This window comes from Bos taurus, chromosome 15 (genome assembly GCF_002263795.3).
Source record: "Bos taurus isolate L1 Dominette 01449 registration number 42190680 breed Hereford chromosome 15, ARS-UCD2.0, whole genome shotgun sequence".
Classification (NCBI taxonomy): Eukaryota; Metazoa; Chordata; class Mammalia; order Artiodactyla; family Bovidae; genus Bos; species Bos taurus.
The window spans coordinates 79,817,457-79,830,290 of NC_037342.1; the positions used below are offsets into that span (position 1 = coordinate 79,817,457).

The 12,834-nt window shown below is 37.5% G+C and overlaps 1 protein-coding gene across 1 annotated transcript; it reads right to left on the reverse strand.

Annotated features, from left to right (window-relative positions):
- Positions 1-3,008: 3,008 nt before the first annotated feature.
- Positions 3,009-3,944, reverse strand: OR5M13D (olfactory receptor family 5 subfamily M member 13D). The gene has a single exon (NM_001390258.1). It carries the CDS (start codon positions 3,942-3,944, stop codon positions 3,009-3,011), a length of 936 nt encoding a protein of 311 aa, NP_001377187.1.
- Positions 3,945-12,834: the final 8,890 nt, after the last annotated feature.

The window sequence follows — 12,834 nt, forward strand, 5'->3', positions numbered from 1 at the left end:
CATCTATTTCTCATGAAGTGATGGGACCGGATGCCATAATCTTCATTTTCTGAATGTTGAGCTTTAAGCCAACTTTTTCACTCTCCACTTTCACCTTCATCAAGAGGCTTTCTAGCTCCTCTTCACTTTCTGCCATAAAGATGGTGTCATCTGCATATCTGAGGTGATTACGAGACAGCAAAAGAGACACTGATGTATAGAACAGTCTTTTGAACTCTGTGGGAGAGGGAGAGGGTGGGATTATTTGGGAGAATAGCATTGAAACATGTATAATATCATATATGAAACGAGTCACCAGTCCAGGTTCAATGCACGATACTGGATGCTGGGGCTGGTGCATTGGGATGACCCAGAGGGATGGTATGGGGAGGGAGGAGGGTTCAGGATGGGGAACACGTGTATACCTGTGGTGGATTCATGTTGATATATGGCAAAACCAATACAATATTGTAAAGTTAAAAATTTTAAAAAAAATAGAAAAAAATGAAAATGTGGCATTGCGTGATATCCTAACACTGCTAGTTATCCTGACACTGGTAGTCTATACTGCTTTATATTTTGGATGTATGCTGGAAATTGTTCATAACAAAACAAAACAAAAAAATGGAACCTCAAAACTAGTTTTGTGATGGGGATATAGATAGATTAAAACACTTAAAATATATAATAAAAATATTCTGTAGGATATTTAGGATTTACTTCAACAATCTTATGAATGAAGATTCTATTGGACCAGTACAAATAGCTAAAGATATATCTTGGAGTAATAACCTGAGATTCCTAAAGGTTTTCACTTCATATAATTTTAATAAAAAATACAAAAAAAAAATCCAACAAGCAAGTTCACATATTTGGTGACTATGGGTAATGTAGATAGAATAATCTGTTTTTTTGCTAATTTTATAGAGCAATGACAATGCTGTTTGGTCTTGTGTCTTAACATATGTGTGGTATTATTTTAATATACTGAGTCAAAACTAACAATTTGATAACATTCTTCCAAGTCTCATAGGTGAATTATAAAAGGAAAAGAATAGTCAATAGGCAAAATGATTTGTTAAATTAAAGTGCTCACTGATTGATCAGAGAATACAGGTATGTTACATGCCAGTGACCAAAATGTCTACACTATTTGGCAAATAGCTTCTCTTGAATCGCTCTTCTTACTGCTTTTTAAACATTTTCTCCACCAGTGGATCTTCCCAACCCAGTTCTGAAACCTGCATTTTCTGAGTCCCCTGAACTGCAAGCAGATCCTTTACCACTGAGCCACTGGAAAAGCCTCTATAACCGTTCTAAAAATTGTAAATCACTATGCTGAACACCAGGCTTTCCTGGTGGCTCGGACTCTAAAGAATCTGCCCGCAATGTGGGAGACCTGGGTTCAATCTCTGAGTTGGGAAGATACCCTAGAGAGGGGCATGTCAACCTACTTGAGTATTCTTGCCTGGAGAATCCCCATGGACAGAGGAGCCTGGCAGGCTACAGTCCATGGGATCACAAAGAGTCGGACATGACTGGGGGACTTTCAAATGTTGTATACCTGAAACTTAAAATTACAAATCAGTTATAAATCAGTTTTTTTTTTTTTTTTGTCTTTTACTTTATTTTATTTTTTTTCAACTGCACTCACTCTTTTTTTTTAACCATAATTCATTTTTTTTATTTTTCTTTTTTTTTCTTTAATAGAAAATTATTTAATTAGTATACATGTGTTCCCCATCCTGAACCCTCCTCCCTCCTCCCTCTCCACACCATCCCTCTGGGTCGTCCCAGTGCACCAGCCCCAAGAATCCAGTATCATACATCGAACCTGGACTGGCTACTAGTTTCATATATGATATTACACGTTTCAATGCCATTCTCCCAAATCATCCCACCCTCTCCTTCTCCCACAGAGTCCAAAAGACTGTTCTATACATCAGTGTCTCTTTTGCTGTCTCATATACAGGGTTAGGGTTAGGGTATTACTCAGCCATTAAAATGAATACATTTGAATCAGTTCTAATGAGGTGGATGAAACTGGAGCCTATTATACGGACTGAAGTAAGCCAGAAAGAAAAACACCAATACAGTATACTAACGCATATACATGGAATTTAGAAAAATCAGTTTTTTAAAAAATCAACTCGATTTACTTAACAGAACCAAGTTCTGCTCAACTCTCATCTCTTCTGAGTTTTCCAGCATCGTGAGCTTCCCCAACTTGTATGTCCCGGGGGAGACGCCAAAGGTGAGCAGTCAGGTCCATGAAATGGAGATTTGAGCAAATTTGAAATAAGCGTCATTGTGTGAAAACTTAATGATGATTAGTTATGCTTCGAAAAGTGTTCTTTATATCATTCACTATTTTTGTCTGTGAGCTGTTAACAGAGCATAATTTAAAAAAAAAAAGTGAAAGCCTAATATAAGTTAGTGCTGGAGGCATATTGGTTAAAAAAAATTTTAAGAAATAATTTTTAAAAATCTAAAGGAAATTTGGCATTTCTGTCAAACATTTAATCAATGAGGATTCCGTTAGTATAGTTCTTAAGTAATAATTTAAGATACTCAAAGATCTTGGATATATAATGTGAACAAAGGAAAAAACCAACCAACCAAAGAAAAAACTTTCCTCCTTATACGATTGACAAGTTTCAGAAAATAATTTGGAAAATATTAAACCCCTCAAATCAAACAAATTGGCATTGTCTTAGGATCATTGGTAATTCTGCCTTTTATAACTTTCTACCTTTATGAGTACTGTGCACAGAATTATCTGTCCTTTACTAATATTACAAAAATAGCAATGCTGTCTGGTCTTGTCATTGAATTTCCACGTGGTATTCCTTTTAAATACACTGAAATGACACAAGCTAATGATCTGACAGATTCTTTCACATTTCATAAGTGAATTGCAAAAGGAAAAACTAAGTCAATGACAAAAAGTGACTTATCAATTTAAAATTCTCTCTAATCGGTCAGAAAATACAAATCTATTACATATGTCTGGCCAAATGTGTACCTAATTAAACAAAAATTTTCTCTTGCATTACTCTCCTTATTGCTCTTTTAACATCTTTGTTCCGAAGGCTGTAGATCAAAGGGTTAAGCATAGGACTCAGAAAGATATAAAAAACAGCTGCAATTTTGGTCTGTTCTACAGATGCCTCAGAAGGCGGCCTCAGATACATCCAGAACAGTGTGCCATAAAACATAGTGACAACTGTCAGATGAGACCCACAGGTGGAGAAGGCCTTGTGCCTCCCTTCTGGAGAACACATTTGCAGAATGGCTGTAAAGATGAAAATGTAGGAAATGAGGATGATGGTGAGAGAAAACACGAGATTGGAACCAGCCACCACGAACATGGCAGTTTCATTGACATGAGTGTCTGAGCAGGCCAGGACTAGGAGAGGAGGGTCCGCACAATAAAAGTGGTTGATTTCATTGGGTCCACAGAAGGAGAGGCGGAGCATCAGGATGGTCTGTGCAAGACCGTTTGCAAAGCCGTAAGTATAAGATGTAGCAACGAGAGAGAGGCAGACACCTCGGGACATTTTGCTGCCATATAACAAGGGTTTGCAGATGGCCGTGTAGCGGTCATAAGCCATTGCTGTGAGCATATAGCTATCTGTGAGCCCCAAAGAAATGAAAAAGTCAAACTGTATAAAGCAACCAAGGAAGGAAATAGTTTTTCTCTTGGATAAAAGATTGACCAGCATCTGAGGAGTGACATTGGTGGCATAACAGAGATCTACAAAGGAGAGGTGGCTGAGGAAGAAGTACATTGGAGTCTGAAGCTTTGAGTCAGCTCTGATTAACAAAATCATGCTCACATTGCCAAAGACTGTGATCAGGTAGATGACTAGGAAGACCACAAAAAGGACAGGCTGCAACTCAACTCGATCTGTCAGTCCCAGGAGGATAAACTCAGTCACTTCTGTGTAATTTTCTCTTAACATTGTGTTTGCTCAGCTTCCAATGATGTCTAAAGTAAATGAAATAAAAATGCATTTGTTTTTTTTATCATTTTCCATTACTCACATCATCAATGCCTACTTCTTTCAAACTTCTAAACACATATGGCATAAAGAAGTTCCATAGAGGACTTTCTAGGTGATCCAGCAGTTAAAACTTCATTTTGCAATGCAGGGAACAAGGATTTGAACCCCTTTTAGGAAACCATGATCCCACATGCCTCATGGCCAAAAAAAACAAAACATAAAACAGAAACAATATTATAAGAAATTCGGTAGTCTTTTAAAATGTTCCATATCAAATTTTTCTTTAAATATCCAGAAATAACCTAGTAATCATACACTAGATGCTTCAATATTTAACTTAATATAGAACACAATTACATAGTTTCAAATGCTTTTCTGCAAGTCTTTTCATAGTTGAGAAGCTTAGATCTTTCCTACAAATCATTATCATGAATAGGTCACTTCCAATCCCTTTAAATATTGCTTTTCTTTAAAACTATGATTCTTTGTTTTCAGAATGATTTTGATGTGGTGTCTAAAGAGTCAGTAATTGAAATTCATTTTGTTCCCCCCACAGGTGAATGATTTAGGGAAACAGAACAGATAGATCTTTATAGAACCAGTGTCTGCCTACCTGCCACTCTAACCTCAAGGTTATTTTCAAGCTAGTCCCTCACCCTGTAATGCATGTTCATTTTATCCACACTTGCCTATCTCAGGTTGCCCTTACATTACCAAATCTTACTTCAGTAAGATATCCCAAGCTATCCTTAGCTTTGTATATTTCAGACAATTATTTAGGGCAATAATTGACTTAGCAGCAGCAGCAATTGGCTCATGGGACACAAAATTAAATTGGTGTTTTTGTATAAATACAGGTAAAAATACAGTACATAAACAACATGTGATTATTTTTATATATCCAGATTTATCAGTGATGTTAAATATTAAAGGAGGGAATAATTGGGATAAAATAATGTATTAAAAATGTCCCCTTGAGGAGAAGACAATTTTTTAAAAAGTGATTGACACACCCATCCCCAAACTGTAATAATTTTGTTGTAACTTTACCTCATTTTAACTCTTTCATAATGTAAGAATAAGTTGTATGATAGGGATTCAATTTGAGTTCTGTAAAGGTCACACTGAGAGTAATGATAGTACTTTTTATAAAACTGAGACAGTATGTAATAAATCATAAAGTGCATTTTGCAACTTTTGTACATGATAAAGGAGACCATCTCCTTGGAAGAAAATCTATGATGATCCTAGACAGCATATTAAAAAGCAGAGACATTACTTTGTTGACAAAGGTCTGTCTAGCATAAGGTATGGATTTTTCAGTAGTCAGGTATGGATGTAAGAGTTGGACCATAAAGAAAGCTGAACACCTAAGAATTGATGTTTTTGAGCTATGGTGTTGGAGAAGACTCTTGAGAGTCCCTTGGACTGCAAGGAGATCCAACCAGTTCATCCTAAAAGAAATCAGTCCTGAACATTCATTGGAAGGACTGATACTGAAGCTGAAGCTCCAATACTTTGGCCACCTGATGCGAAGAACTGACTTGGCAAGGTAGTCTTAGAGAGTAGTGGACAGAAATGGCTTGCGACACTATAAACCTTCCTATTCTTGACAGACGCTCTCGACCTTAGGCTCTGTCTTGTGCCCTTTGATCTCTTTCTTTTTCCATTGTGATACCACTCCATGGTATATTTATAGATATTTGTACTATGAGAAAAATAGAATTTTGCTTAGCTGGTAAAGAATATGCCTGCAATGCAGGAGACTCCGTTTTGATTGCAGGGTCCAGAAGATCCCCTGGAGAAGGGATAGGCTTCCCACTCCAGTATTCTTGGGCTTCCCTGGTGGCTCAGATGGTAAAGCATCAGCCCTCAATGCAGAAGACCTGGGTTTGATCCCTGGGTTGGGAAAATCCCCTGGAGGAGGCCGTGGCAACCCACTCCAGTATTCCTGCCTGGAGAATCCTCATGGACAGAGAAGTCTGGTGGGCTACAGTCCATGGGGTCACAAAGAGTCAAACAAGATTGAGTGACTAAGCACACACCACAGCAAACTGTTCAATACCTAGTCCTACCTGAGAAAGAAGGGTGATTTCCCAGTGACAGCACAAATATGAAGTAGCTGAGAAATTTATACCAGAATTGTCACAGAGGGATCAACACCTTAGGGTTCAATTATTTTTCACAGAAAATCATTTAGACTATAAACCACCATGAGTAATTTACTCTTTTTAAAATCTTAAGCCCACTGAGGACATGATTCTTGCCTCTCCCCAGTATCTTCAGGGAATCAAATCTTCTGAAATGGTATACTAATGGGAATCATTTTTTTTTAACTTATGCCTAAATGTCTTGATATTTTGAGACTTGACTTGAGTAAGTTATTAAGTTATCATGCAGATAGAAGACTGAATGATATAGGAAAACCATCAGACAGTCAGATAACTTTGGCTGCATTTGAACTACTTATTTACTGATTCTGAACCTTGCTCTTTATATTTTAATTATTATAATAATAAACACATAGCAAAGGGAACACCATGGATATACAGATAATATAAATGTGCTAATGATGCTTCTTTTGTCAGTCTAGACCATCTGTACAGTTTACCTTTTTTCTTTTCTTTTCTTTTTTTTTTTTTTGGTCTACCTGGAGCTTAATCTTTAAATTCCATCAATAAGGCTCCTTGAGTGTCTAGTTTCCATCTGAGTTAGGCCAATGGAAGAAACCAGGAGCATAACAGAAATGAGAGGAAGAGAAAAGTATCCAAATTTCATTTTCTCCCAGTTTCACAATGAAGTGCCAAGGTGGCTGCATCTTTTCAAAGAAAATTCCTGCTAAGGTGTGTGTTGAAAAGGTGGCCTGGCATGCTCTTCCTGGATCTTGTGACACTAGAATCCTGACAGAGGCCCTTGTGTTGACTGCTTTGGGACTGGTATGAAAATTGCCTTATGAACTTAGCCTCCAGGTACTTCAAGCTCGTGGACTGATTTAATTAACACTGCCAGTATTCTCCTTATTAAATTAAATTCTTTCCATTAAATTCTCTTCAGTTAAAACATCTGAGTGGGATTTTGTTTTGTCTCACATCCCTGACTCAGACCAGAGGGTTTCACAATAATTACTCAATAAATGTGATTGAAGTGATATTTCTGGCTTCACCATTGCTGGATACTAAAAGGACCATTGAATCATCATCCTTCTGGGTCATGGATCACTTGCAGACTACACACAGGAGTCAGAGATTAAAATTACTAGAATTGTGCTGTACTTATTCACTCAACTAGTCTGACTCTTTGTGACTTCATGGACTGTCACCTACCAGGCACCTCTGTCCATGGGGATTCTCCAGGCAAGAATGTTAGAGTGGGTTGCCATGGCCTCCTCCAGTGGATCTTTCCAGTCCAGGGGTTGTACCCGGGTCTTTGCATTGCAGGCAGATTCTTTACTGTCTGAGTCATCAAGGAAGCCCAAGAACACTGGAGTGGGTAGTCTACTCCTTCTGCAGGGGAACTTCCTGACCCAGGAATTGAACCAGGATCTCCTGCATTGCAGGTGGATTCTTTACCAGCCAAAATATCAGCATTATTGGAGATAAAACTGGATATGAGAATGTGGCTTATACATGCTTCTCCACCCCTTTCTTGAGAATTAGAGTCACCTGGGCAAGCAGAATAGTGAGATAATTCTTGCTCCCTCCTCCTCCCATTTGACATGACCAAACAGCATCTCTGACTGAGATGGACTGGGTATCAACTACACAGAGCAGAAAAGGACATTTCTATTGATGATGAGACACCTGCAGTTATCTTACATATCTTCATATGTAAAGGACTTATTGTATATGAATACAGTTTTGCTGTTTGTGAGAACATGGATTCACTTGGAGGGCATTAAACTGCTGAAATAATGCAGAAAGAGAAAATACACAAATGTTGTATGATATGGCATGTATGTGGAATAGCAAAAACATAACAAACAGTAAGTAAACAAAAAAAGAAGCAAACTCACATACATAGAAACCAAACTATGGCTACCAGTGGGGAGAGGGAAGTGGGGAAAGGCAATATAGGGTTAGGGGAAAATCGAGGTAGTAGAATATGTAAAATCATGTGTATGAAACTCTTGAAAATTTTAAAACATTGAAGATTTTTAAAAATCTTTCACTAAACAATGATGGAGGTCCTAAGATGGCAGAGGAATAGGATGGGGAGACCACTTTCTCCCCCACAAATTCATAGAAGGATCATTTGAACGCTGAGCAAATTCCACAAAACAACTTCTGAATGCTGGCAGAGGACACCAGGCACCCAGAAAGGCAACCCATTCTCTTCGAAAGGAGATGTTTTATCATCAGTGTGATATGGATGAAGAAGTCTTGAGGCTACTGTAAGAATAAGACTGAAAACCAGAGGCAGGAGGCTTACATCCAAAATTTGAGAACACCAGAAAACACCTGACTCCAGGGAACATTAATTGACAAGAGCTAATCCAAAAGCCTCCATACCTACACTGAAACCAAGCCCCACCCAAGAGCCAACAAATTTCAGAGCAAGACATACCAAGCTAATTCTCTAGCAACACAGGAATATAACCCTGAGCATTAATATACAGGTGGCCAAAAGTCACAGCAAACCATAGACACCTCAAAACTCACTACTTTACACTTCATTGCACTCCAGAGAGAAGAGATCCAGCTTCACCCACCAGAACACCGACGCAAACTTCCCTAACCAGGAACCCTTGACAAGCCACTCATCTAACCCCACCCACAGGGAGGAACCTCCACAATAAAGAGGAACTACGAACTTCCAGCATACAGAAAGGCCACCCCAAACACAACAACCTGAACAAGATGAAAAGGCAGAGAAATATTCAGCAGGTAAAAGAACATGATCAATGCCCACCAAACCAAACAAAAGAGAGGGAGATAGGGAGTCTATCTGAAAAAGAATTCAGAATAATGATAGTAAAAATGACCCCAAATCTTGAAAACAAAATGGAGTTACAGATAAATAGTCTGGGGACAAGGATTGAGAATATGCAAGAAATGTTTCACAAGCACCTGGAAGAAGTAAAAGAGTCAATCAATGATGAATAATGCAATAACAGATCAAAAGCACTCTAGAGAGAACCAACAGTAGAATAACTGAGGCAGAAGATAGGATTAGTGAGGTGGAAGACAGGATGATGGAAATAAATGAAGCAGAGAGGAGAAAAGAAAAAATAAATAAATAAAAGAAATGAGGACAACTTCAAAGACCTCTGGGACAGTATCAAATGCCCCAACATTCAAATCATAGGAGTCCCAGAAGAACACAATAAGAAAGGTCATGAGAAATACTTGAGGAGACAATAGTTGAAAAGTTCCCTAAAATGGTGAAGGAAATAGCCATCCGAGTCCAAGAAACCAAGCAAGTCCAAACAGGATAAACCCAAGGAGAAACACACCAAGGCACATATTAATCAAATTAAGATCAAACACAAAGAATGAATATTATCTTTCAATAGAAACTCTTCAGGCCAGAAGGGAATGGCAGGACATACTTAAACTGATGAAAGAGAAAGGCTACAACCCAGAATACTGTACTCAGCAAGGATCTCATCCAAATATGAAGGAGAAATCAAAAGCTTTACAGACAAGCAAAAGTTGAGATAATTCAGCAGCACCAAACAAGCTCTCCAACAAACGCTAAAGGATCTTCTCTAGACAGGAAACACAGAAAAGGTGTATAAACTCGAAACCAAAACAACAAAGTAAATTGAAATGGAATCATACTTATTAATAATTACCTTAAATGTAAATGGTTTGAATGCCCTAACCAAAAGACAAAGACTGGCTGAATGGATACAAAAACAAGACCCCTATATATGCTGTCTACAAGAGACCCACCTCAAACCAAGGGACACATACAGACTGAAAGTCAAGGGCTGGAAAAAGGTTTCATGCAAGTAGAGACCAAAAGAAAGCAGGAGTAGCAATACTCATATCAGATAAAATAGACTTTGAAATAAAGGCTGTGAAAAAAGACAAAGAAGGACACTACATAATGATCAAAAGATCAATCCAAGAAGAAAATATAACAATTATAAATATATATGCACCCAACATGGAGAAGGCAATGGCACCCCACTCCAGTACTCTTGCTTGGAAAATCCCATGGACGGAGGAGCCTGGTAGGCTGCAGTCCATGGGGTCGCTAAGAGTCAGACGCAACTGAGCGACTTCACTTTCACCTTTCACTTTCATGCATTGGAGAAGGAAATGGCAACCCACTCCGGTGTTCTTGCCTGGAGAATCCCAGGGATGGCTGAGCCTGGCGGGCTGCTATCTATGGGGTCGCACAGGTTTGGACATGACTGAAGCGACTTAGCAGCAGCAGCAGCAGCATGCACCCAACATAGGCACACCACAATATGTAAGGCAAATGCTAACAAGTATGAAAGCAGAAATTAACAGTAACACAATAATAGTGGAAGAGTGTAATACCCCACTTACACCTATGGATAAATCAACTTAACATAAAACTAGCAAGGAAACACAAACTTTAAATGATACAAGGGACTAGTTAGACCTAATTGATATCTATAGAACGTTTCATCCCCCCAAAAATGAATTTCACCTTTTTCTCAAGTGCACATGGAACCTTCTCCAGGACAGATCACATCCTGGCCATAAATCTACCCTTGGTAAATTCCAAAAAATGGAAATCATTTCAAGCCTCTTTTCTGATCACAATGTGGTAAGATTAGATGTCAACTACAGGGGGGAAAAAACTATTAAAAATGCAAACACATGGAGGCTAAACAACACACTTCTGAATAACCAACAAATCACAGAAGAAATTTTAAAAAAAAAGAAATAAAAATATGCATAGAAACTAATTAAAATGAAAACACAACCCCAAACCTATGGGATTCAGTGAGAGCAGTGCTAACGGGAAGGTTCATAGCAATACAAGCTTACTGCAAGAAACAAGATAAAAATCAAATAAAAACCTAACTCTACACATAGATCAACTAGAAAAAGAAGAAATGAAGAACCCCAGGGTTAGTAGAAAGGAACAACTCATAAAAATTAGGGCAGAAATAAACGGGGGAAAAAAAAAGAAAGAAAGAAAACTATATCTAAAATCAACAAAGCTAAAAGCTGGTTCTTGAGAAGATAAATAAAATAGCCAAACCATTAGACAGACTCATCCAGAAAAAAATGGAGAAGAATCAAATCAACAAAATTAGAAATTAAAATGGAGATATCACAACAGACAACACAGAAATACGAAGGATCATAAGAAACTACTATCAGCAACTATATGCCAATAAAGTGGACAAACCGCAAGAAATGGGCAAATTCTTAGAAAAGTATAACTTTACAAAACTGACCAAGGAAGAAATAGAAAATCTTAACATACCTATCACAAGCACAGAAATTGAAACTATAATCAGAAATCTTCCAACAAACAAAAGCCCAGGACCAGACAGCTTCACATCTGCATTTTACTGAAAAATTCTACCATTCTACCATTTAGAGAAGAGCTAACACCTATCCTCCTCAAACTCTTCCAGAAAATTGCAGAGGACGGTAAACTTCCAAACTCATTCTATGAGGCCACCATCACCCTAATACCGAAACCAAATAAAGATGCCACAAAAAAAGAAAACTACAAGCCAATATCACTGATGAACATAGATGCAAAAATCCTTAACAAAAGTCTAGCAAACAGAATCCAACAACACATTAAAAAGATCATACACCATGACCAAGCGGGCTTTATCCCAGGAACGCAAGGATTCTTCAATATTTAAAGATCAATCAATGTGATATACCATTAACAAATTGAAAGATAAAAACCATATGATTATTTCAATAGATGCTGAGAAATCCTTTGACAAAATTCAACATCCATTTACGATAACAATTCTCCAGAAAGCATTCATAGAAGTAACATACCTCAACAACATAATAAAAGCAATATATGATAAACCCACAACTAACATTATCCTCAATGGTGAAAGATATAAAAATTTCCCCTAAAGTCAGGAACAAGACAAGGGTGCCCACTCTCACCACTACTATTCAACATAGTTTTGGAAGTTTTAGCCACAGCAGAAGAAAAGAAATGAAATCCAGATTGGAAAAGAGGTAAAACTCTCCCTGTTTGTAGATGACATGATCCTCTACATAGAAAATCCTAAAGACTCCACCAAAAAATTACTAGAGTTAATCAATGAATATAGTAAAATTGCAGGATATAAAATTAACACACAGAAATCCCTTGCATTCCTATACACTAACAATGAGTAAACAGAAAGAGAAATTAAGGAAACAATTCCATTCACCATTGCAACAAAAAGAATAAAATACTTAGAAGTAAATCTACCTATGGGGAAAAAAAAAGACCTATATATAGAAAACTATAAAACATTGATGAACAAAATCAAAGATGACACAAATAGATGGAGAAATATACCATGTTCATGGATTGGAAGAATCGATATAGTGAAAATCAGTATACTACCCAAAACAATCTATAGATTCAATGCAATCCGTATCAAGCTACCAACGGTATTTTTCAGAGAACTGGAATAAATAATTTTGCAATTTGTATGGAAATACAAAAACCTTGAATAGTGAAAGCAATCTTGAGAAAGAAGAATGGAACTGGAGGAATCAACCTGCCTAACTTCAGACTATACTACAAAGCTACAGTCATCAAGACAGTATAGTACTGGCACAAAGACAGAAATATAGATCAATGGAACAAAATAGAAAGCCCAGAGATAAATCTACAGATCTTATCTTTGACAAAGGTGGCAAGAATATACAATGAATAAAAAACAATCTGT

Coding starts and splice junctions, on each gene's coding strand:
- OR5M13D (NM_001390258.1), bottom strand. CDS start 3,944: ATGTTAAGAGAAAATTACACAGAAGTGACTGAGTTTATCCTCCTGGGA.